This window comes from Nuphar pumila, chromosome 7 (assembly GCF_984573655.1).
Source record: "Nuphar pumila chromosome 7, dmNupPumi1.hap1.1, whole genome shotgun sequence".
Lineage (NCBI taxonomy): Eukaryota > Viridiplantae > Streptophyta > Magnoliopsida > Nymphaeales > Nymphaeaceae > Nuphar > Nuphar pumila.
Window position 1 is genome coordinate 91728347 of NC_143255.1, and position 27498 is coordinate 91755844.

A 27498-nucleotide genomic window follows, 5' to 3' on the forward strand; every position below is an offset into this window, starting at 1 on the left:
GTTCTTATTGTGCTTTCGTGGTGGGTTTAATATCAAGATTATTAAGATCTTGATATTAGTATCTTATTGAAGATACTTTCACATGGTATCAGAGCCTCGTTGGAAGAAAGAGGATCGTGCATCTCGTCTCTTGTGAAGCACCTCGAAAAACGTGCCCTCAAGCTAGTGAAGTTTTTGAGTAAAGCATTTACTTCGGGCAATATTTTAGAAGTAACTTTTGTCAAGAAAAGGTTGAAAATCCGTTAAGGTACGCATTATTTTCCATCTTCTCTTCTCTCTAATGGGTGAAAAAGACTCTCATTTCTCCCTTGAGTTTAAACTTAGTGGTTCGAACTACCATGTTTGGGCCGGCAATATGGAAGCCCATATCAAAGGGAAAGGCCTTTGGGGTTACGTTCAAGGTTCCATATCGGAACCCGAACCCAAGCTTTCTATTATAGAGAAAGGGGAAATTAAGATTCTTGAAGGAGAAGATAGACAAAAGGCCTTAGAAGAATATTCCAAAAGGCATGATGAGTGGGAAATGAAGAACTTTAAAATATTGTCTTGGATTTTTTCGTCCGTAGAAACCAAGATCAATGCCAACATCATTAAGTTTAAAAGGGCCTCCGAAGCTTGGTTGTACCTTGAAAAAATGTATACTTCAAGGGACTTGTCTCACAAATACTATCTCCAAAAGAAAGCCTTGACTCTTCAACAAAATGATTTATCTATTCGGGAATATTTTGCCGAATTGTCATCTATTTGGGACGAGCTTGCTATGCTCGAACCAAAATGGAGCGGAGAAGCTATTGAATTAAGGCACAAACAACTAGAGGAAGATCGATTTTTCAACTTCCTAAATGGTCTTAGACCCGAATTTGAGCAAATTCGATCCTCTCTTCTATCGGCTTTCACCTCCCCATCTATTGAAGATGTCATCACCAAGCTAAGTGGTGAGGAAACACGTATGGGGATTAGTAAAAATAATCCAAGCATTCTTGCTACACCTTCTCAAAGTGACTATGAAGTGGTTAATGCCGTGTCAAGACCCGGAAATAATTTGAAGACCTACAAACCGCCCCATTTCAAAAATCAAGGGCAAAATGATCGATATGGCAAGAGAGATTATAGCAAATTAACTTGCCATTTTTGTAAAGAACCGGGACATATCAAACCCAATTGTCCCAAATGGAAGAAATTTCTTGCCGCGGCTTTAGCATCCCAATCGGAGGAACGGCCTTCAACTTCAAATGAACCTCTTTCGCTTCATCAAATTGTGGATGCTCTTCAACCTCTTCTCAAAGGAGGCATTTCTGGAGCCGCTATGTCATCCTCTTCCTCTCTTGGTAAGACATCTTGGTTACTTGATTCCGGTGCTTCGTTTCATATGACTCCAAGCCATTGTTTTCTTTCTGATTATTCTAAAAATTGTCTTCCATCCTTTGTCTCAACGGCGGATGGAACCCCTCTTGAAATTAAAGGAATGGGCAATTTTGAAAAACAAGACTTCTTTATCCCAAAAATTCGTCTTATACCAAAACTAAATTTAAATTTACTTTCCGTTTCTCAACTCTCGGACTGTGGTTGCGATATAAAATTCTCTTCTAATAAATGTTGGATACAGGATCGCCAGTCTGGGAAATTGATTGGGGAAGGCTCTAGGAGAGGGGACCTCTACTATGTTGATTTTCTTAAAATTCCCAAGAATCAATTTTGTAATGTTGCTCAAAACAAAGATATTCATGTATGGCATAAGAGATTGGGTCATCCCAACATTATTAAAATCTCTTATTTGCCTTTTATTAAGCATCTTTGTAATGAAAATTTTGTTTGTAATGAATGTATTCTTGGAAAAATGAGAAGTCTTCCTTTTCCTCAAAGATCCATGTTTACAACAAAACCTTTTGAAATTGTTCACTCCGATGTATGGGGTCCGGCTCCGGTGATATCCAAGGGAGGTTTCTCTTACTATGTTATCTTTGTGGACGATTTCACTAGGTTTAGTTGGATATATTTTCTTAAACATAAACATGAAGTTTTTTCAACATTTAAAACATTTCACATGATGGTTTTAAATCAATTCAATGGAAATTTAAAAAATTTTAGAACCGATTCGGGTGGTGAATACCTTTCCAATGAATTCAAAAGCTATCTTGAAAACTATGGAATTCTCCACCAAAAGTCTTGTCCCAAAAACCCCCAACAAAATGGGTTGGCTGAACGAAAACATAGGCATATTATTGAAACCACACGAACTTTGCTCATTTCCCAAAATATTCCGAAAAAACTTTGGGCGGAGGCCGCTCTTACTTCTGTCTATCTCATAAATAGACTTCCATCTAAAAACTTGAACAAGATTTCCCCATTTGAAAAATTATATGAAAAAGAACCTGATTATAGCAGGTTAAGGGTTTTTGGATGTAAATGTTTTGTCCTTACTGATAAAAATGACAAACTCTCTCCTAAGGCCATTCCTTGTGCCTTTCTTGGTTATTCTGAAACTCATAAAGCTTTTCGCTGTTATGATGTTAAGAGTGATAAACTATATGTTTCCAGAAATGTAAGCTTCTTGGAAAATGTTAGTGGTTTCGAAAAACTTGAAACCAATTACGAGAATATTGACTATTCTTTTCTGTTTGATTTATTAACTGAAGATGATGATACTAGTGATGATGAAACAAATCAAAATGATGAAACTCATTCTGATCAACACATCAATGAAGAACCACATAGAGATCCTATAACTTACCCTCATAGAGATAGTACTTTTAGAAGTGCCCTCGAAAGATATGATAGTGAGTCTACCCCTCCAAGTGAAGGAAATCTTCGTAGGATCGAAAGATCAAGAAGACCTCCTTCTAGGTTCATCTCATATGAGTCTTTTTCACCAAAATATAGAGCATGTCTAAGCGCCATTCACTCATACATAGAACCTAGGGACTTTGAGGAAGCACGAAAATGCCCGGAATGGATAGTTGCTATGAATAATGAACTTGAAGCCCTAAAGAAAGTAAAGACCTGGGAGTTTCAAGACCTTCCTAAAGACAAGAAAGCAATAGGGTATAGATGGGTATTTAAAGTCAAAACTAAGAGTGATGGGTCTCTTGAGAGATATAAGGCCCACTTAGTTGCAAAAGGATATGGTAAAAAATATGAGATTGATTATGAGGAGACTTTTGCCCCCATTGCTCGAATGGTCACCGTCCGATGTCTTATAACTGTTGCTTCAATCAATAAATGGAACATCTATCAGATGGATGTTAAGAATGTGTTTTTAAACCAGAGTTACCGGAAACACCTATAGAATAGGGGAAGCGCGCTTCCCCGGGACGCGTTTCGGAAGCGCAAAACGCAGCGCTTTCGAAACGCGAGGGGAAGCGCAGGTTCAATTGAGGAAGCGCGTCCCCCTTTAAAGGGAAGCACGTCCCCCTTTAAAGGGAAGCGCGTACCTCTTTAAAGGGGTACGCGTACCTCTTTAAAGGGGTACACGTACCCCTTTAAAGAGGTACGCGTACCCCTTTAAAGGGGGACGCTATTATGGAAAGGTCGAGTTTGCCCTTAAATTTTTTTTTACACATGAATATATTTTTTACCGAGGTTAAAATGGGTATTTTATAAAACCCGTGAAAAAATAAAATCAAAAGGGGCTTAGGGTTTTGTTTTTTCACGCGTTCCGACTCCTCTCTCTCTCTCTCTCTCTCTCTCTCGAGTTTTCGGCGAGCTTCGAGTTCCGGCGACCTCAAAAAATTCCGGTGGCCTCCACCGACTTCCGAAGATGAAGATGTTCACCTTAAGGTACGCTATCCCCCTCTCTCACGCTCTGTCACTCTCTCTATCTCTCTGTCGTGCGAGCTCCCCTCCAGTCAGCAACACCAGTGGGATCCAATAGGGTAGTTTTGGGGAAAGTGATCAAGGGTTTTTTCTTTCTCGGTGTAGATCTATCGCAGGGTTTTTTTTTTCAGGGTGTATATCAAGGGGTTTTTTGTTCCTGTAGATCAAGGGTTTGTTTGTAGTTTTTTTAGTTTCTGATTCATTATCGCAACCGTTTTTTTTATTCATTCTGCATGAAGCAGTGGGTTGTTTTTTATTGTCTCCATGATACTAGTCTATTGATAGCGTAAGCAATGTAATATTAACTTCTTATCTAAACAGATGGTACGCATTCGTCACAAAACTTTTCTGATATAGCTGGATTGTTAATTTGCATTGGCCATTATGTGCTGTAGCTTCTTATTTAACTCTTCAGTTGTTTATGATATGATGGTGATAGTGTATGTGGAAGTTCATTTTATACTTCATCAGTTGGCAAAGAAAATCAGTGCACCGGATGGGGTGGAAGTATCATTAGAGATAACATGATATTGTTGATGGTTTTAATGATCTTAACTATTCTACACTGATGAATAATTTTTTTGCTAATTGGTGTATAACGGGTATAATATGCAATATTATTGTTTTATTGGAGAGCATTTGAGTGTGCTGTTCCCACATTTTAAAAGCTATTTCTTCAGTCCAGTGAGAGGCTGAGAGCTGCTGGAGGATGTGAGCCGGTACAAATAGTAAATGAACATTATCATGAAGAAGATAACCGTAATGATTTAGAACCTCAGTTCTAAGTCTATTGTCTCAGAGATCAATGTTTGCCAAGGCTGGTAGCACTTTAATGTTCTCCATTTGTGCAAAATTAAGTTGATGGGTACTTGGAGAATTTCCCAATGAGTCGGGTATTGAACTTTAGTGGAGTCCTGAAAGAAAACTGGATTTATATGTTCTTGATCTGATTTAGCAGTTCAATCAAACTATTCTCTCTCTATATATTCTCAGTTATTTATGTTGCTTGTTTCTTATTAGAACTTGAAGTGCCTGTTTGAGTATTTAGTTCAGTGATAGTCAGATTGCACGTAATTTCCCCCCCTTTTTTAGCTTAGTCTTTTGTTTACATCCCCATGCTTTGTGTTCTTCACTCTCCATTATTTACTGTTAATAATAGCTTTTTTTAAGTGTTTTAGGTTGATTCTGATACTTTTATGATGCAGATATATTTGCATGTTCTTTGCTTCATTAATGACCATCTCAAGCTATGATCACGATAATTCTGATGACGATGACGATTCTTTGTACAATTTGGAGCATGAATCATCTAGTGGTGTTGGGAAGGGCAAGAAGAGGTCTTCTGCTTGTCCATATCAGTTTGAGGACTGAAACGAAAATTGTTTTGATGAGGAAGATGAAGAAGAATATGACTTGGATGACTACTATTCTGAAGATGACCAAGATGATGAACCACCTAGCATGCATAAAACAACAGTGCTATGGCGCCATGTATTGAAACAAAAGAAGAGTGGGCAAGGAAAGCAAGGTGGAACCCAAGTTTTTATGTGCAGGCACTGCAAAAATATTTATCATGGGTCATATACTCGAGTTTTTGCACATCTCATGGGATCTCCAAAGGGACAAAGTGTTGAGATTGCCTTTTGCCCTGAAGTTGCAAAAAATGCAGAATTGGCAAAAAAAATTAAGAGGCAAGTTCGTCGAGTGGAGGTTTCATCAAGTGCATTTGAGTTGAGGAGATCAAGAATTGATACTCCGAAGAAGCCTATTAGTATGACTACATCATCTAGTGGAAGCCGAAAAACAGTTGATATTCGTGATACCTTTAAAAAGGTAGAAAGAGATGATGTAGATCACAAAATTATCAGATTTTTGTGTGCAAATGACATACCTTTCAATGTGCTTCGATCACCATATTGGGAAGAGATGATATCTGCAGTTAGTAAAGTGCCCGGATATAAACCCCCATCATATGAAAAAGCGCGAACAACGTTGCTTGACAGTGAGAAAGAGTGTGTTCACAGGGAGTTAAATGAATTTCGAGAAAAGTTTGAGGAGTTTGGAGTTTCCATTGTCTCAGACGGTTGGACAAATATCAAGAACAAACACTTGATAAATATACTTGCCTCAAACTGTTTTGGCTCGATGTTCTTATATGCAAGTGATTTTTCTAATGTGCAACAGTCAGCTGCAAACATTGCCGATTTTTTGAAGACGAGATTTAAAGTTGTGGGGCCTTCTAATGTAGTGCAAGTGATTGCAGACAATGCAGCAAATTGCAAGTTAGCAGGTGAAGAATTAAAACAAACGTACAAGTATATTTTTTGGTCACCTTGTGTTGTGCACACACTTAATTTGATCTTCAAGGATTTGGCACATGAGTTTCATTGGTTGGGAGAAACATATTTGCAGAGTAAAGAAATTGTGAAGTATATCACAAATCATTCAAAAGCACTAGCAATCTTTAGAAGCAATGAAAAATTAGAATTAATAAAGATTTCAAAAACAAGGTTTGCTTCACATTATACTACTTTGAAACACTTGCTTGATGTGAGGGAGAGCTTAAGGCTCACAGTAATTTCAGATAGATGGAGTGATTGGAAGCAATCATGCACGGATGAAATTATGAAAAAAAAGGCTGTTACAACAGAAACAACTGTTCTTGATGAAGAATATTGGGATTCTGTACGTTTAGCATTATTGATTACAAAACCCATCTATAAGATGATTAAATTTTGTGATCAGGAAGGCCCTATAATTGGTGAAGTGTATGAAGGCATGGACAACATGTTGGGGGAAATCAAATACAATCTAAAAGGACAACCAGATTTATATGAAAAGATTCATAAGATTGTCTCAAATAGATGGGACAAAATGAATGTGCCTCTCCATAGTCTAGCCCACATGCTTACTCCAAAATATTACGAGTCGGAGTATCTCAAAATCCCAGCAGCAGGAGGGGTCAAACGAGTTTCTCCTGGTAAAAATTTAATTCTATCTATTTAATAAAGTTTAAAGTTAACAACAACAACAACAACAACAACTACGCCTTCATCCCAAAACAATTGGGGTCAGCGATATGAACCAAAAAAGAAATTCATTTTGGGTCTTCCACATGAATCCTTTTCCTCCAATCATTTCTATCCAACGCCATGTCCTCGGTGAGGTTCAAAGCATTCATATCCTTTCCTATCATCTCCATCCAAGTCTTCCTAGGCCTACCCCGACCTCTTTTAACTAATATATTTTCCCATTTCTCCAACCTTCTAACTGGAGCATCATTAGGCCTTCGCCGAATATGTCCAAACCACCGTAAACGATTCTCTCTCATCTTATTTTCAATTGGTGCAACACCTACCTTCTTACGTATCTCTTCGTTCCGAATCTTATCTTTTATTGTATTTCCACACATCCATCTAAGCATCCGCATCTCAGCTACACTCATTTTTTGAATATAATAAAGTTTAAAGTTAAATGATTTAATTATTTCATTTGCATTTCTCTTGTTATAGTTACTAAACATTTTTTTTTGCAGAAAAGGATAATGATATCTTAGACGGTGCAATGCTTGCGCTTGAAGTCATATCTTCTGGAAATGAAGAGTTATCTACACTTTATAGGTCACAACTTGTGGCTTTTGCATCAAGAAGTGGAAGATTTAGCCGAAATGCAGCACGAATAGATGCACTGAATCCTACAATGTCAGTGCTTAATTGGTGGCGTTTTTATGGTGGTGATACACCGGAGTTGAGAGCATTAGCCATTAAGGTTTTATCTCAACCTATTAGCACATCTTCTGCAGAAAGAGTGTGGAGCACCTATAGTTACATTCACAATGTTAAAAGAAATAGGCTCAATGAAGATCGTGCTGATACCTTAGTGTATATTCATTCCAATCTTCGATTGATTGACAGGTATAATTAAACTGTGTTGTACTTTTGTTTTGGTATTTTTTTTTCTCTTTTTTTATCATTGATTGTTTATTAGCATTCATATTTTATATTCTTATTATAAAAGGTGCAACAATCGCTATAAAGAAGGGCCTAGTCGAAAATGGGATATCAATCCAGAACTTCCTATTGTAGAAGAAAATACGTTGAGATTAGAGGATATGCGATGGAGAGATTTGGATGATAGTGCACAACAATCAAGCACTATTTCCAAATCCAAACATAAAGATGCACAACCAAAAGCTCCATTACCTCCAATAATTATACGTACAAATGAAGTTCAAGAGGATACAAATCAATCCACCAGAGCTAGTAGAACTGCAGATATACAAGAGCGACCATCAGTTCATCATGGTCGGATTGATCGTTTCTTTAGCCGGAGACCTAGGCAAGGTATGTTGATATTGTGTTTTTTATATTTTAAATTATGGTTTTTGAACATTTTAACTTTTTAACGTATTCATTATAGGAAATGAAGGAAGGAGCAGAAGACATGGTCGTGGAGGACAAGATGCACGTGATGATGCAGAAAGTTCGCGATCTATTGCTGACTTGAAGGGGAAGAGAAAGATGGTAGATTAATGAACTCTTGAATTATTATTTTTTTTTATGATGTAGTTGGAGTTGTCCAACTTAAAAACTTTTATGTTACTTTTTTGTCATGGTCTTATAATATTTTTTTGGTATACTTTTATTTTGAATCTTGCATGATGAAGTGAAGTAGTGGATTATGTTAATTTTAAGGTTAGACTTAGAGTTTAGAACATTGTAGCTTATAATTTACAATTTAGAAATTTATAGCTTCTTAGGTCGCTTCCGGTTCGCTTCCTATGTCGCTTCCGAGACGCTTCCTATGTCGCTTCCGAGACGCTTCCCGGTTCGCTCCTAAGTGGTCCCACGCTTCCCGCTTCCTAAATTTTTGAAAGTGCCTCGCTTCCCGCTTCCGCTTCCCGTATCGCTTCCCGCTCCCGCTTCCTCGACTGGCAACTCTGTTTTAAACGGAGATTTAAACGAAGAAGTTTATATGAATGCTCTTCCTGGAATGGAGTATCCTAAAGGAAAAGTGCTTCGTCTTCGGAAAGCACTTTATGGTTTAAAACAAGCTCCCAAGGCTTGGTATGATAGGTTTAACTCCATAATGTTAGAAAATGATTTCTCATCCTGCTTTACTGATACTGCTTTGTTTGTTAGAAAATCTAATGCAGGGATTGTCATTCTACTACTTTATGTGGATGACATGCTTATATCTGGGAGCGACTCTAAAGGGATTAAAAGCATAAAATCCATTTTAAAGGATAAGTTTGAAATGTCTGACTTAGGCTTCTTAACTTACTTTTTGGGTATTGAGGTAGCTTACTCTTATAGAGGATATTTTCTATCTCAAACTAAGCTTGCATCTGAGATTATTGACAGGTTCGGTATTACAGATGATAAAGTTTGTGAAACTCCTGCTATAGTAGGAGCTAAAATGAAGATTGATGATGGTGTTTCCCTCTCCGATCCTACTCCCTACAGGCAACTAGTAGGATCGTTGATGTACCTAAGTATCACCAGACCATATATCTCACATGCGGTGCATACGGCAAGTCAATTTTAGCATGCACCAACTTCGGTTCACATGGGTGCTATCTTACGAGTCGTAATATACCTAAAGCACACTATTAATAAGGGAGTTTTTTTGTCTTCTTCTTCTGAGTTAAGATTGATTGCATATACTGACTCTGATTGGGGAGGTGACCCAAATAACCGTCACTCCACCACTAGTTTTTGTGTATTCTTAGGAGACTCATTAATCTCATGGAGATGTAAGAAGCAGCAAAAGGTGTCTCTATCATCAACTGAAGCGGAATATCGTGCTATGGCGACTACTACCATGGAAATTGTCTGGATTCATCAGTTGTTGGAAGACATGGGGATCACTATTGAAGGGCCTACCAAGCTTTGCTGTGACAACCAAAGTGCAATTTATATTGCTAAAAATCACACTTTTCATGAGCAGACCAAACACATAGAGATGGATTGTCACTACGTTTGGGAGGCATACCTCAAAGGAATCATTGACCTACCATATGTCACATCCGAATATCAATTGGCGGATTTCTTCACTAAAGCCTTGTGTGCTCCGCGCTTCAACTTTCTTCTTAGCAAACTCTCGGTCATCCTGCCCTAAGTTTGAGGGGGGGTGTTAAATTATATACCTAATCATTCAAATGTAATATATATATTTTATATATATAAGGTAATACATATACATATATTAATATATATGTATATGTATCTACTTATTATATATATATATAAAATATATATTTCTGTTTTGTCTAGCTGTAGGGGTAGAATAGTCTTTTCCTCTATTTTACGCACCTTCATCTTATGAATGTGATTGTAATTTGTTTTTTATTTTTCTTTTTGTAAAGTACCAAAAGGTACCTTGGGGGGCCCACTAACATAGACATTGGGCCCTCTCCAACGGTCACATTTGTGACCGTTGGAGGGGCTCCAACGTCTATGAGTGGAGCCCCTCCAAAGCTCCTCTTGTGTTGTTATAAATAGGGGTTTCACCCCCTTGTATTTTTCATGGCTTTGAGTCAAAGCCCAAGTTCTCAATAAATCGATTCCATTGTTTTTATGCCTTTGTGCATTTGTGAGTTATTTGTGGGTTGTGCTTTTTGTGCACAAGTGTTCTAAAGTGTTCTTATTGTGCTTTGGTGGTAGCTTTAATATCAAGATTATTAAGATCTTGATATTAGTATCTTATTGGAGATACTTTCACAGGTAAGATGCGTATGCTGAGATGGATGTGTGGAAATACAGTAAAAGATAAGATTCGGAACGAGGAGATACGTAAGAAGGTAGGCGTTGCACCCATTGAAAATAAGATGAGAGAGAATCGTTTACGGTGGTTTGGACATATTCGGCGAAGGCCTAATGATGCTCCAGTTAGAAGGATGGAGAAATGGGAAAATATATTAGTTAAAAGAGGTCGGGGTAGGCCTAGGAAGACATAGATGGAGGTGATAGGAAATGATACGAATGCTTTGAACCTCACCAAGGACATGACATTGGATAGAAATGATTGGAGGAGAAGGATTCATGTGGAAGACCCATAATGATTTTCTTTTTTGGTTCATATCGCCGACCCCAATTATTTTGGGATGAAGGCGTAGTAGTTGTTGTATACTTATATATATATATATACATTCGTATATATATAAGTATATATATACATATATGTATATATATACATTTCCCCTTTTATTGAAATACCCGATAGGGGTATTCTTGTAAAACCACAATGTAACTTTTTCTTTTTTCTTTTTTTCTTTTTCCTTTTTTTCTTTTTTATTTTCTCCTTTTTGTAAGACCACAAGGGCCCCACACTTGTAGTCGTTGGGGCCCCAACGGTCAGATTTATGACCGTTGGGGCCTCAACGGTCAGATTTATGACCGTTGGGGCTCTCAACGACTACATGGGAGCCCCTTGTGGTCCCTTCCTTAAGTCTCCCTCCTCTATAAATAGAGGAGGTATTCTCCTCTTGTAAGCAATGGGTTTTCACCCTTCTCTTCCTTTCTTCAATAAATCCAACTTATGACTTTAAGTCATTTTCTACTTTTGAGAGTTTTGTGTGTGCACTTTTAGTGTTTGTGTTCTTGGCTCTGGAGGTCACTCTTAAAGAGTGCTTTTACTCCATTGGTGCTTCCGCCTTTTTTCATTACATGGTATCAGAGCAAGGTTGGTGATTGGGCTTCTCCTTATTATCTTGGAACGTGTGCCTCTCAAATTTTAAGAAAGGAAGGATATTTGGTGCCGATGGAACATGATTCTAAAGTGGAGCTTTCTTTTAAGCTAAATGGATCCAACTATCTCATGTGGGCCTCCGCGATGGAAAATCATCTAAGAGGTAAGAAACTTTGGGGTTTTGTTATGGGAACTACTCCCGAACCCTCTCTTGTTCTCACTAAAATCGAAAATGAGGTTGAAAAAGCTTTAGATGGCGATGAGCGCATCAAAGCTATCAATGACCATCAATCCAAAGTTGAGGATTGGGAAAGTAACCATGCCAAAATTTTGGCATGGTTTATGAACAATGTTGACCTTAAAAATTGTGCTAATATTGCCAAATTTAGAAGGGCCAATGAGGCATGGTTTTTCCTTAAGGGTATGTATACCCAAAAGGATCTTGCTCAACAATTTTTTTGTCAACAAAAAATCCGTTCCACCAAACAAATGGATATGAGTGTCCGGGACTATTTTAGCTCTCTAACCCCTCTTTGGGATGAACTTGCTCTTCTTGAGCCTAAATGGGTGGCTCCAGAAGATATTGAATTAAGAAGGGAACAAATTGAAAAGGAGCACTTCTTTCAATTTCTTCATGGTCTTCGCCCGAAATTTGAACAAGTTAGGGCATCTCTTCTCCATAGAAGCAAAGCCTTACCTATTGAAGACGCCCTCGCCGAAATATGCCAAGAGGAAACTCGACTTGGCTTAAGCATTAAGAATGATGGAGTTTTGGCCGTTACTAGGCCCGGATCAAATGTTAAAGCCTATAGACCTCCTCACTTTAACAAAAATAGTAATGGGCCTAGAAAGGGAATAATATGCCATTATTGTAATAAACCGGGACACATTAGACCAGTTTGTCCCAAACTTAAAGGAAAAGTAGCCGCGATTGGAGAAAATTCTCCAAAGAAGGAAGAAGAAAGTGCCAAAGAGGGAGATATCAAAGAGACTCTTAATCATATCTCTGAAGTTCTCCAACATCTTCTCAAGACTTCTTCCTCAACATCCGGAGCCGCCATCGCCTATTCTTCATCACCTCCAGGTATGTGGATACTAGACTCCGGTGCTTCTTTTCATATGACATCTCATAAAAACTCTCTTTCAAATGTTTTTTCCGAACCCATATCCTCTTATGTTTCAACGGCTGATGGAACATCATTGAAAATTGAAAGTATTGGAACGATTGATTTTAAAAATTCTCAAAAAAATTTCGTTCATAAAGTAAGAATCGTTCAAAAAATTAATTTAAATCTTTTTTCCGTTTCTCAAATCACCGATCATGGATTTCAGGTCTCTTTCTCACCTAAAGATTGCACCGTGCAGGATCTCCAGTCAGGGAGGCTGATTAGGCAAGACCATAGAAGGGATGATCTCTATTTTATGGACTTTTTGACTCTTCCATCTAAATCTTGCAATCTTGTAAAAGACAAAAGTATTGGAATTTGGCATGAGAGACTTGGTCATCCAAATTTTGTAAAAATGTCTCTTTTTCTGTTTTTGAACAATACTTGTAAAGACAATCACATGACTTGTAAAGATTGCATTTTTGGGAAATCTAAAGCTACTCCATTTCCTCAAAGAAGTTACTTTACCACTCGGCCATTTGAACTTGTTCATTCCGATGTGTGGGGACCTTCCCCTATTTTGTCTAAAGGAGGATTTTCGTATTATGTGGTCTTTATTGATGACTTCACTCGATTCACATGAATTTACTTCCTAAGTCGCAAATCCGAAGTTTTCTCATTCTTTAAAGAATTCCATGCAATGGTTAAAAATCAATTTTTGGGAAATCTATCTATTCTTAGGTCCTATTCGGGAGGCGAATATATGTGCAATGATTTTCAAAGCTATTTAAAAGAAAATGGAATTTGTCATCAACGTTCTTGTCCCAACACTCCGCAACAAAACGGTCTTGCGGAAAGAAAGCATAGACACATAATAGAAACTACAAGAACGTTGTTAATTTCAAAAAATATCCCAAAATCCTTTTGGGCCGAAGCGGTTCTAACCTCAACGTATCTTATCAATAAAACCCCTTCATCCTCTTTGAAAAATCTTTCTCCATTTGAAAAACTTTACAATATGTCTCCCGATTATAAAAGACTAAGGATTTTTTGATGTAAATGCTTTGTTCTAACTCACAAAAATGATAAACTTTCTCCTAGGGCTATTGAATGTATTTTCTTAGGATATGGCGAAAAACAAAAAGGTTATCGATGTTTTGACATACTCAAAAACAAACTTTATATCTCAAAATATGTCACATTCCTAGAAGAAGAAAATGGTTTTTCGCACAAACCAAATGAAAATATTGATTATTCTTTTTTATTTGACTTATTGCCTCAAGAAAACATCATAGATGATCATATGGATCCTAGTGAACCCCTTGGTGAAAATCATTTTGAACATCCAAATGGTGATCAAAACTTAGAAGAAAATGTTTCAAGACAAATACAAGTCTACTCTAGAAGGAATGAAAGAAATCCTCCTTGTGCCCTTGAAAAATTCTCTCAAAGTGAGTCAATCGAAGAGACCTCTCAAAGAAAATCAAATCGGATTTCCAAAATACCCAATAGATTTGTTTCTTATGACTCTTTTTCTCCTAACTTTCGAGCATGCCTACTTGCTCTTCACTCCTTTCATGAACCGTCTCATTACAATGATGCTAAACAATATGCTCATTGGAATGAAGCTATGGAACTAGAACTTAATGCTCTTAAAAGGGCGCAAACTTGGGAAATCATTGATCCTCCCAATGGCAAGAAACTCATTGGATGCAGATGGGTTTTTAAAGTAAAAACTAAGAGTGATGGTTCATTGGAAAGATATAAGGCTAGGTTGGTAGCCAAAAGATATGCCCAAGAGTATGGGGTAGATTATGATGAAACTTTTGCCCCAGTTGCTCGAATGACTAGTGTTCGAGCTCTTATTGCTATAGCCTCTGTTAAAAAATGGCCAATCTTTCAACTTGATGTCAAAAATGCCTTTTTGAATGGTAATTTAAATGAAGAAGTTTACATGGAACCGCTTCCAGGTATGAATTTAAATGGAAAAATGCTTTATATGGCTTTGTATGGACTTAAGCAAGCTCCTAAAGCTTGGTATGATAGGTTTAATAATGTATTTAATCAATTTAGGATTTTCTTCTTGCTATACTGACATTGCTCTTTTTGTTAAAAGGACATATGACTCCATTATTATGCTTCTGCTGTATGTTGATGATATGATCATTGTTAAAATGTAAACTGTAATATATATATATATATATATTATTTAATATTATTATATTTTCTTTTTCTATTTTTCTTTATTTCCTTTTTTAGCATCTAGTTCAATAGAAACTAGATATTTGATCAAGTCAAGTTCCTGTTGGAACTTGACTGTGCAAATAGCTGTTGGACTGTAGTCCAACAACTATAATAAATGTTGTTGGACTATAGTCCAACAGCTATAATAATAAATGTTGTTGGACTGTAGTCCAACAGCTATATTAAGAGACATTGGAATCCAACGTCTCTTTTGGAGAGCTCAAAATGAGCTCTCCTCTCTCCCACTTTTTTGTATATATAGGGGTGAACCCCTTCAATGTAAATTACTATGCTTCTTAAGCATTTTGTTCATGAATAAAGTATTATTTATTTTTCAAGTGTTCTTCCTTTTATACCCTTTCAAGGGTCATGCTTGTAGTGTCTCCAATAGACACTTGTTTGTGAGTTATTTGTGCATTTGTTGTAGACCACCATTTCATTACATGGTATCAGAGCTACGAAATCCTTAGATCTTGAAGTGCTTCCGCCTCGATTTCCGTGCCACATTTACAAAAGGTGTTTCATCACCTTGTTCTTGGCTCAAGAAGATTTGTTTGAAGAAAGGCAAACTTGTGCTACAAAAAAATTTGGTTTTGTATCCTCTTTTATTCCTTTGTCTACTCTTTTTCTTTTCTTTTTATTTTTCTCTCTCTCTCCTCCTATTTATTCCTCTCTTACCCTTGTAAAAGATGGATGACAATGATAAGATCACCATCATTCCTATGAAGCTAAATGATACTAACTATGTAATGTGAGCTTCGATTATGAAGCACCACATTTGGGGAAAAGGTTTATGGGGTATAGTGGATGGTTCCGATTTGGAACCTAAACTATCTCTTACCAAGAAAGAGGGTGATAAAGAGGTTCCTCTAACAGAAGAAGAGAAGAGTAAGGCGTTAGCCACTTATGAAAAGAAATGGAAAGAATGGAGGATAGGGCATGCAAAAATTATGTCATGGCTCATCAATAGCATAGACATTAAAAAATGCTCTAGTCTAGCTAAGTTTGAGCATGCCGATAAGGCTTGGGAATACCTCAAAAACATGTATTCCCTTAAAGATATTGCACATGTATGCAATTTACAAGATAAAGTTCGGACAATGACTCAAAAAGATAAAACTATTCGAGAATATTATAATGAGTTGTCCGAACTTTGGGAATAGTTGGCTCTTCTTGAGCCCAAATGGCATTGTGCCGAAGACATCGAGCTTCGCCAAAAGCAACTCGATATGGAACATTTCTATCAATTTGTGGATGGTCTAAGGCCGGAGTTTGAATCCACCAAATCGGCCCTTTTACATCGTGGAAAAATTCCTTCTATTGTTGATACTATAGAAGAGCTCACTATGGAGGAAAATAGACTTAGAAAAAGTACTTCAAAAGTTGATGATGACTCTGTTTTAGCTGTATATAGACCGGGGAATCATACTCGTACTTACAAGCCGCCTCATTTTGGAAGGCAAAACGGCGACTTTGATAAAAGAAAAGTTATTTGTCATCATTGTCATGAACCGGGGCACTATAGGCCTCAATGTCCAAAGTTAAAAAGAAAAGAAGAAAAAAGAGTTGCATCTGAGTCAAAAGATCAAGATGCACCTGTGTCTATGGCTCAACTGATGGAAATCCTTCAACCTCTTCTCAAAGGGGTATCCTCCTCAACCGAAGCCTCAACTGGAGCGGCAGTTGCATCTTTCTCCGGTCCAGGTAACTTTCCTTGGCTTTTAGATTCTGGTGCTTCTTTTCATATGACCCCAAATGTTAATAGTCTATCCGAATGTCTTAAAAATAACTCAAGTGTGTCAAAGGTTTTTACAGCCGATGACACATCTCTCGAAGTAAAAGGAATAGGATGTTTTGAAAATCTTCAAAAATCCCAAAGATTTTTTATCCCAGAAGTTAGATATATCTCTAAACTTAATTTGAATCTCTTATCTGTCTCACAAATATCTTATTATGGATGTAATATCTCCTTCTCTTCTCATGGTTGTTGGGTACAAGATCGCCAGTCAGGAAAGCTGATTGGGGAAGGCCATAGAGAAGGAGGACTTTATTACATGGACTTTTTGGAATTACCCAAGAATGCATTTTGTTATAATATTCAGAAATTAGAATTGGATTTATGGCACAAAAGGCTTGGCCATCCTTATATGTCTAAAATTCAATATTTTCCAAGTTTGGAAAAATTTTATAATTCTGAAAATTTTTCTTGTAAAGACTGCATTCTTGGCAAAATGAAAAGGTTACCATTTCTTAGTAGAACTTTTGTTTCCTCACGACCACTTGAGTTAATACATTCGGATGTTTGGGACCCCGCACCAGTTATTTTCAAAGGTGGTTATACATATTATGTCATTTTTGTTGATGACTTTTCTAGACATACTTGGATTTATTTTCTTAAACATAAATCTGATGTCTTTGCTAACTTCCAAATATTTCATAAAATGGTTAAAAATAAGTTTCAAAATGATATTTCTGTTTTTCGCACTGATTCAGGGGGAGAATTTATGTCCAACGAATTCAAAGACTATCTCAATTTACATGGTATTACACATCAAAGATCATGTCCATACACTCCACAACAGAATGGCCTAGCCGAACGCATTGCTAATTGCAAATCAAGTTCCAAAAAGTTTTTGGGCTGAAGCGGTCCTAACTGCCACCTACCTCATTAATAGGATGCCATCTTCCTCATTAAAGAATACAACTCCAATAGAAAAGCTTGTTAATTTAACTCCAGATTATTCTATATTAAGAGTCTTTGGATGCAAATGTTTTGTTTTCACCAACAGAAATGACAAACTCTCTCCTCGTGCAATCCCATGTGCCTTTTTAGGATATGCTGATAATAAAAAAGGCTACAGGTGTTTCGATTTTCAAAATGACAAATTATATGTGTCAAGAAATGTATCTTTTTTGGAAAAAGAAAGCTTCTTTGAATTTGAAAAATCCAAGGATGTCACTGAATACTCGTTTTTAATTGATCCAACTTCAAAATCCAATGAATGTGATGTTGGATGTGACCTTGACAATGATCAAAGTCCTATTGTTGTTGAAAATGATGATAATGAAGAGCAAATCCATAGGGATGTTAGTCTACAATATTCAAGACGTAGAGAGCAAAATCTTCCATGTGCATTACAAAAATACTCTGAAGTCTCACCTAAAAGAACGTCTAGAATCTCTAAACCTCCAGAAAAATTTGTGTCTTTTGAATCTTTTTCACCCACGTATAGGGCCGCCATTACATTAATACAATCATATGTTGAACCATCATTCTATTCTCAAGCAAAAAATCTTATAGAATGGATAGAAGCCATGAAAATAGAATTGGATGCACTAGAAAAGGCCAATACTTGGACGATACAAGATATTCCTCCGGGTAAGAAACCTATAGGTTGTAGGTGGGTATACAAAGTCAAAACCAAAAGTGATGGGACCCTGGAAAGATATAAGGCCCGTTTAGTAGCAAAAGGATATGCTCAAGAGTATGGCATCGATTATGAAGAAACATTTGCTCCTGTGGCCCGTATGACCACTGTTAGAACTTTAATAGCCTTGGCCTCCATTAGAACATGCCTATCTTTCAATTAGATGTCAAAAATGCTTTCCTGAATGGGAATCTCGTTGAAGAAGTATACATGGAAGCCCCACCTGGTATTAGTATCCCTAAGGGTAAAGCTCTTCGTCTAGAAAAAACTCTTTATGGTCTTAAACAGGCTCCAAAAGCCTGGTATGACCGTTTTAATCATGTTATGCTTGATATTGGTTTTCAACCTTGTTTAACTGACACTGCTTTGTTTGTTAAGAAATCTAATGCAGGCATCATTATTCTTCTTCTCTATGTGGACGATATGATCATCACCGGAGGCGACAAACAGGGAGTTGCAAATATCAAATCTTTTCTTAAAACTCACTTTGAAATGACTGACTTAGGTTTATTAAGATATTTTTTAGGCATTGAAGTTGCTTATTCCCCTCGGGGGGTATTTGATATCTCAATTTAAATTTGCTCTTGATATCGTTTCCAGGTCTGGAATTACAGATGATAAGAAAGTAGACACTCTAGAAGTTATCAATGTTAAAATGAAAATTGATGATGGAGAACTTCTTGATGATCCTACTCCTTATAGACAGCTTGTTGGAGCTCTTTCTTATCTTTTCATTACTAGGCCAGATATAACTCATGCGGTTCATACAGTCAGTCAGTTTCAGCATGCTCCCACCTTCGTGCACATGAGAGCGTTTTTGCGTATTATTAGATACTTAAAATCCTCTCTTTCACGAAGACTCTTCTTGTCTGCTTCATCTTCATTAAATTTAATTGCATATACTGATGCTGACTGGGGAGGTGATCCTAATAATAGACACTCAACTACTGGTTTTTGTGTGTTCCTAGGTGAAACCTTAATTTCGTGGAGGTGTAAGAAGCAACATAAAGTCTCTCTTTCCTCCACCGAAGCTGAATACAGAGCCATGGCAACCACCACTATGGAGGTTGTTTGGCTCAGACGATTGCTAGCGGATATGGGAGCTAAAGCAACGCAAACTTCAAAGATGTGCTGTGACAACAAAAGTGCGATCTACATTGCAAGCAACCGGACATTCCATGAGCGCACTAAACACATTGAGATGGACTGTCACTATGTCAGAGAGGAATACTTACATGGAACCATTGATCTGCCATATGTTACATCAGAATATCAATTAGCAGACTTCTTCACCAAGCCTCTCGCTGCTCCCAGATTTCACTTCCTCTTAGACAAACTTTCGCTCATTGTACCGTAAGTTTGAGGGGGAGTGTTAAAATGTAAACTGTAATATATATATATATATATATATATATTATATTATATTTTCTTTTATTATTTTCTTTTTCTATTTTTCTTTATTTTCTTTTTTAGCATCTAGTTCAATAGAAACTAGATATTTAATCCAGTCAAGTTCCTGTTGGAACTTGACTGTGCAAATAGCTGTTGGACTGTAGTCCAACAACTATAATAAATGTTGTTGGACTATAGTCCAACAACTATAATAATAAATGTTGTTGGACTGTAGTCCAACAACTATATTAAGAGACGTTGGAATCCAACGTCTCTTTTGGAGAGCTCAAAATGAGCTCTCCTCTCTCCCACTTTTTTGTATATATAGGGGTGAACCCCTTCAATGTAAATTACTATGCTTCTTAAGCATTTTGTTCATGAATAAAGTATTATTTATTTTTTAAGTGTTCTTCTTTTTATACCCTTTCAAGGGTCATGCTTGTAGTGTCTCCAATAGACATTTGTTTGTGAGTTATTTGTGCATTTGTTGAAGACCACCATTTCATTACAATCATTACTGGGAATGACAAAAAGGGAGTAAATGATGTAAAGTCTATGTTAAAAGAAACTTTTGATATGTATGATCTTGGATATTTGAGATATTTTTTAGGAATTGAAGTGGCTTATTCCGCGCGAGGATACATCCTATCTCAAATGAAATTAGCTGCAGAAATTTGTACCAAATCTGGAATATCTGATGAAAAGAAAGTTGAGACTCCCGAAGTTATTAATGCGAAACTGAGACTTGAAGATGGTGTTCTTCTTGAGGATCCAACCCCCTACCGTCAATTAATCGGATCTCTCACCTATCTGTCCATCACACGTCCAGATATAGCTCATGTGGTTCATGCAGCAAGCCAGTTTCAGCATGCACCTACTTCGGTTCATATGGCGGCCATAATGAGAATTATGCGATACATAAAAAATTATATATCCAAGGGACTCTTCTTATTCTCTTCATCATCTCTTGACTTAACTGTTTTTACTGATGCTGACTGGGGATGAAATCCCAATGATCGTATCTCAATAACGGGTCTTTGTATTTTTTTAGGTGAATCTCTCATTTCGTGGAGATGCAAGAAGCAGCAAAAGGTTTCACTGTTATCCACTGAAGCTGAATATCGGGCCATGACAATGACAACTATGGAAATCGTATGAATCAGGAGTCTCCTTGGTGACATGGGCGTCCCCATTTCCACTCACACCAAGCTCTGCTGTGATAACAAAAGTGCGATATACATTGCCAACAATCACACTTTTCATGAGCGGACCAAGCATATCGAAATGGATTGCCATTATGTTCGAGACGAATATCTCAGAGGGACTATCTCATTACCATATGTTACTTCAGAGTATCAACTAGCTGACTTCTTCACCAAGGCGCTCCCAACTCCACGATTTATGTTTCTTCTTAGCAAACTTTCGGTCTTCTCCCCGTAAAGTTTGAGGGGGCGTGTTAAAATATGTATATATATATACATATACTTATATATATATATATATATATACATTCGTATATATATAAGTATATATATACATATATGTATATATATACATTTTCCCTTTTATTGAAATACCCGATAGGGGTATTCTTGTAAAACCACAATGTAACTTTTTTTTTCTCTTTTTTTCTTTTCTCCTTTTTGTAAGACCACAAGGGCCCCACACTTGTAGTCGTTGGGGCCCCAACGGTCAGATTTATGACCGTTGGGGCTCCCAACGACTACATGGGAGCCCCTTGTGGTCCCTTCCTTAAGTCTCCCTCCTATAAATAGAGGAGGTATTCTCCTCTTGTAAGCAATGGGTTTTCACCCTTCTCTTCCTTTCAATAAATCCAACTTATGACTTTAAGTCATTTTCTACTTTTGAGAGTTTTGTGTGTGCACTTTTAGTGTTTGTGTTCTTGGCTCTTGAGGTCACTCTTAAAGAGTGCTTTTTACTCCATTGGTGCTTCCGCCTTTTTTCATTACAATCAGTTCTTTAAGTGTTTGATTCTGACATGGGTGGATTTTTATAAGGTTCGAAAAATCAATGGTAAAAAATATTGATAAATTTTCGAGGCTCCAAATATCATTTTTTTCATCGAAAACACATGATCCAGGTATGGATTCCTTGTAAATCGACTATGCCCAACACATTTATGGGGCCGGAACTGCGAAATAAACACCGAAAGAGCAGAAAAACCCATCAAACACGTATCGCAAGCACCTACTCTCTCTCTCTCTCTCTCTCTCTCTCTCTCTCTATATATATATATATATATATATATATATATACTGGTACCCATGTGGCATAGCTCTGATGGCATCATGCAAAGTAGGCTAATTGCACGTGCATGCACATGCACACACTCACATATAGAAAGTTCCATGAATGGTCCTAACATAAGTTTATGTTGTTTTTTACTGTTAGTAAAAAGTGTCCTTTTATTTCCAATATTTGGATGGTGGTTGAGGTGATATTGCTGCCAGTTACATTAAATAGATGTTATCACCATCTCTGCAGATAGGTTGCCAACTGCAGCCCTTCAGATGGATATGCTATGGAGAGAGAAGAGCATGGACTCTGAGTGGGTGAGTGCTTTTAGGTTTCTATATCGAGCCATGAAATTTAACAAATCGATGAAATTCTCATGGTTGAGTGCTATGTATGACAAACCAATGAATAGACTAATTTTGTGTTCATAATTTATTTACAGCGTTCCAAATTTATTTCTCTTTTGCTGAAGAGCTTATTTTTCCATGGGCAGGCTAGAGCTAATGAAGTTTCCAGTGGATTTGAGGATGATTGTGACAGTGCAAGAGATGAGATTTCATCTGTTGCATCCTACAGCCAGTCAAAAGGAAATCTAGAGTCTGCCTTCGGTAGTGCCTTGTCTTTGCAGTCATCTACAATGACTCCAGGAAAGGGATATCACCAAGGAGAAGGTTCCAGTTTTTCTTCATTTAAGGTGGTCCCTCAAGTGTCTACAACAGAAGTCTTGTATGAAGATAGCGGGAGTAAGTAATTGTAATTGCTACCTGTCATTAAGCATATACTGAAGATATTAGACGTTGTCTATTTTATATTAATATATAAAGGAGTGATCTTGTTGGCAGCTCCACTCTCTCTCTATATATATGTAGTAACATTATTGTTATATTTTTTTAACTATTCTATTTTTTATGTTTTAAATATGCTTTTGACTTGTTCTTTTACCCTTTTATTTTTTCAAGAACCTTTTTACATTTTCTTTGCACTTGAGAAAGATACTACAGCATATTCTTTTCTTAATTTTTCCATTAATTTGATATTCTTTTACTTTTTTAAATGTTATATCTCGATATTTCACCTTGCCATGATATAGCTCAAACTGATGTATGTAATCGTCTACATCATGAGACACTTCAATTAGCATGTCATGCTGACATGACACTGAGCATAATCAAACATGTGTTGGACATGTTTAACATTGTGTCTATAACTTCATCTATTTCTTTTTATGATCTTGATTGTTTAATTTGTATTTGTTTGTGTATTTTTCTTTTAAAGTTTATCATTATATTTCAACCTTTTTATAATCGTACACATTTAGAACTATGCACCAAGAGTTGAAGTTAAGATGGAATTATATATATAATGAATGTGTGTACATATCTATGTATGTAATGTACTGCCGTGTCCCCTCTGTCCTTGTTCTTACAAAACTCTTGCATCGTACCTAGTATTTTCCGGTTGTCTTATATCAGTGCCCATGTCTATGTGAGATAGGTGACTGGCATACATATATACACATATGTCATATACACATGCACATATCTATGTATGTGCATATATGTATATCCCATCAACCAATTGCCTTCATATCTTTTTGTTAGAAATTTTCGATCATTAATTGGAGTACACTCTTTTTTTGATAATCAGCTAGAGCAATCTATTACAATGTAGAAATATTGGTCTTTTTTGTCATCTACTCTGCTAGCACTGTGAATATTGACATTTTTCCTTGCCACAGATTTATTGTCACCTGTTGGAAATTCAACAGGAAAGAATTTGTTGCAGAAGAAGCTTGGTTCTTATCCATCAGGTGTGCTTTCTCCAAGTCAGTTGAGAAGACATCCTAACTCCCTTTTTGGCAGTGATGAAATGGGAGAAAACTCATCGACCATTGCTGAAAGTATGGCATGTAAAACACTTTGTCTACGATATCTTCTACCTTCTATATTATCATCATATGCTGTATTATCTTGCTTTTGTTTTTAATTATAGAAAATGAGTAGCTTATCTGTGGAGCACATTTCCTGCAGCAGAGGGTTTCATTCGAGGAAGGTCTTACAATATCAGGATGGATGATCAAGTTTTGCTTCGATTTTCTCCCAAAAACTCTGACTCAACTTATTACTTTAGCGACATGGTAAAATATAATTTTTATCTATTTCTTGTATGTGGTGTTGATCATGGCTTTATCCAATGTCTGTTTATTGTGTTATGGCTTCAGATCGGTGGTGCACTCACTTTTTTCCATGAAGGAGGAACTAGGCGATGTCTTGAGGTGATTAAGATTCAGATCATTTATTGCTCTTTGGATTGCATCCACATTTTATTATGTAAATTATTATAAGGCTACTTTTTTGCTTTCTCCACATTAGGTATCAATAACTCTGGAGACCTCAGAGACTATTAATCAGCCCTACGTGCATCCCTCACGTAGACACTCCCCAACAATTACGAAGGTGAATTGGCAATGCTTTATGCTTGTGCTTGAGAGAATGAGGTGTTTGCCTTTATAATATAATTTCAGTAAAACTGTTTATTGGAGGAAAATACCTGTATCACACTTAGGTTATAGTTTGGTATGCAAGATCTCTCATTGACATATGTGATGGTTGTCATCATAGTTACTAGAAGATCATACATATCTTCGGAAGCTCATTTCCTAAGATTGCAATCTATCCTCCATCCACAGGTCCACAGTGACCATTATGAAGTTGTTGCAGATCTGATTCAATCAAGTTTCCTCTTCTCCATCCCCATGGATGGACCTATGTCTTTCTCTACACCACGTGTTTCCGTGCGGTGGTCCCTTCGTTTTGAATTTGTTACTACCCCCGGCAATGTTGATTGGACCAGGTATGTTTGGCATGTCTGTTTTTATTTTTTTTCAAGTTTTGTTGGTGATCACTTATCTCGCATAATTAACATGTGAAAATAAACACATCGGAAAAGTTTTGCCATTGAAGAGGGGAAAAATCACAATGGTTCTTTGCAAAGGTTACCACCAAACAGTGATTGACACTAGTGTTATTGAAAAACTGTTACGTGTCACCATGATGCACACACATTACTAATATGGCATAGTACGTTGAGTTGGATAAAATTATCATGTGGATGTTATGCTGAAACTTGTTCATCATCATACGTATTCACATTGGAATATTCAGGTTGATTTTTCTGATTGCCTGGCAGCAATTCGTTACTTCTCTTTTCTGTTATCCTTTTTAATAGGTTCAACCTGTGAAAAAAAACTGGGGAATCATGACAATTTCAATTGATTCATGCATTTAAGATCATGCAATTAGTATTCATACATTGTTGTTTCTGTGCTCCATGAGCTTCTGATTATTTATAATGCAGTACTGAGGACTAACTACTGTTGATTTTAGATATGAGCATCCTCTTCTCATAGAAGGAAGAGAGAAAGGGGAATGGGTTCTCCCAATAACAGTTCATCCGCCACCACCGAGGGCACAATCTTCCCAATCAAGGAATGAAAGACCTCTCTCTTCAGATGACCTATGGATTCGGAGCTGAAAGTTGGTGAAAGCCATAAATTCACCATTGTAGTTTTTTTTTCCCTCTTCTGCCATTTTTTCGTTCCTCTTTTTATAATGTTATTGGGAACAAATTTTTGGTTCGTTGCAGCCATGTACCATGCTGGAACCCCTAGTGTTACCGAAAATTGTTTGAATTAGTATTTGTATTTAGCAGGATTGCAAAAATAGCTGAAATTTTTTTCCAAGTCTCACCATAACGATGACTAACGTTGCAAGATATTGCCGTTATCTGCACCATTAATTTTTAAAATCAGTGATATAATGCCTAGTTCCACATGCATAATTAGCAAACTATAGCCAGCTGTACGTGTCCCTTCTGTTTACTTGCCGAAGTAGTTGTCATTGTTGTAGGCTGCTTTGGCTCAATCTTTGCTAATTGAGTTTTGAGTAAGAAATTTTCATTGTGTTTAAAGCATGTACGTTTAGAATGCTGTCACACGTAAAGATGCTGGTAGGGCTGGTGCTACATAGTCTTACAGAAGGGTGCAAGGGTGTGGCTGAGTTGTAGATCTCTCTCTCTCTCTCTCCGATTATTTTCAAGTAATTAATCATGTTCAAGAAGGGATGATTATTGATGGCGACAGCAACAACTGCAATACCATTAGGCCAGCAATTTGATTGGCAATTTCTCATTTTGGATTGCAGGGCTCGCTGAATGGTTAGGGGACATTGGGCAATAAGCATAAAACATGGTAAAGTAGATCATAGAAACAAATGTTCAATCACAACAAGAAAGAAGCACCCGTTAGAGGTGCCTCTTTGCCATGTGGTATAGCAATTTTGGAGTGCCCCAAACAACTCTCGCAAATCAATGAGATGATAAATAACCCCAGTTTTTGTGGATGATTCACATGATGCAGCATGAAAGAGTGGCCACAAAACAAGGTTCCCCAATGTGGGCCCGTTATTCTTTTTTGGGATTGCATGTCAAAATTTATAATCCGCCTCCATAATGATGTAAAAAAAACACCGGTCTCATTCTCTGCATCAGCTAAATCACTGGGGAATGTGGATGATTGCTCTCTCTCTCTCTCTCTCTCTCTCTCTCTCTCTTAATTCAGAAGAAAAAAAAAAAAAAACGCACGAACTTAAGAGTATTCTTTGAAACCCTCTTTTTATATTTACACAGAAAAACCACCTCCATAATCAGAGACTTAGCCATGCTGGCTTTGCCTGCTGTACTTATCATACTAACAAATATCGCAGATTTATGAAAAATCTCGCGATAATATCACCAGAAATTGCCTGAAAATTTAAAACGGTAATTTCTTGTGAGATTTTTAAAATATTGTGAGATTTATGAAAAAACATAAATATTATGATTTAAACGTGATATTTATGTTTTAAATGGCTATTATCATGAAAAACCATGTGTTTTTTATTTTTAAATATTTTTTATTAATATTTTCTGATAAAAATTCTTTTTATTTATTTTTATTGCTGAGATTTTGGCAGAAAATGAAAAATTTATGAAAAAATTTCAAATTCTCATGGGTTTTTGAAAAACAATATTTTGCGTTTTTAACTTTTGTTACTATGGTACTTACCATCATGGTAGTGTAAAACTCCGTGGGCTTACTGCTAAGGAGCCGGCACACTTAAGCTTGCACAAAGGGTGACCCCAATATGATTTAAACCTAGACTGCCTGACTAGGGGGTTTTCACGGTCCTTTTTATGATGAAGTTCTCTGACAAATAATCACTGGGTAAACTCGCTGGCACTCAATTCCTTAAGGAGCCAACCAGTGAAAAGCATTCATAACTGGTGAGAGTTGAACTTGGGAAGGAAGGGATCAGCAACTTCTCTCCAAGCCCTTTACCACTCAGGCCACCTGGATGGCTGTCATATTCAAACGCTTTTTAATCATTTTGAACAACCCCCCGACTAAGGTACACAATATTATTCTTTTTGCAAATAAAATAATAAAGGTTATGTTCTTCTGCCAAATAAATAAGTACTTAGAGCACTTTATTTATTGTTTTTGAGCAACCAGTGGTCACTGATAGGGGTGT

At 36.9% G+C, this 27498-nt stretch overlaps 1 protein-coding gene across 3 annotated transcripts in view; it reads left to right on the forward strand.

The window, feature by feature from the left end:
• The window catches only part of LOC149832472 (uncharacterized), a 64910-nt gene extending 39240 nt beyond the window's left edge, over nt 1–25670 (forward strand). Inside the window, exons 6-13 of one of the 3 annotated variants that reach the window (XM_090014514.1) lie at nt 22178–22245; nt 22422–22671; nt 23667–23837; nt 23959–24065; nt 24150–24203; nt 24301–24384; nt 24618–24781; nt 25315–25670. In XM_090014514.1, the coding sequence (XP_089870640.1) occupies nt 22178–22245; nt 22422–22671; nt 23667–23837; nt 23959–24065; nt 24150–24203; nt 24301–24384; nt 24618–24781; nt 25315–25462 (1046 nt within the window). In that variant the 3' untranslated portion in view covers nt 25463–25670. The remainder of the gene's footprint in view (nt 1–22177; nt 22246–22421; nt 22672–23666; nt 23838–23958; nt 24066–24149; nt 24204–24300; nt 24385–24617; nt 24782–25314) is intronic. The other 2 variants (XM_090014515.1, XM_090014516.1) reach the window with 2 other exon arrangements.
• The last annotated feature ends 1828 nt before the right edge of the window (nt 25671–27498 follow it).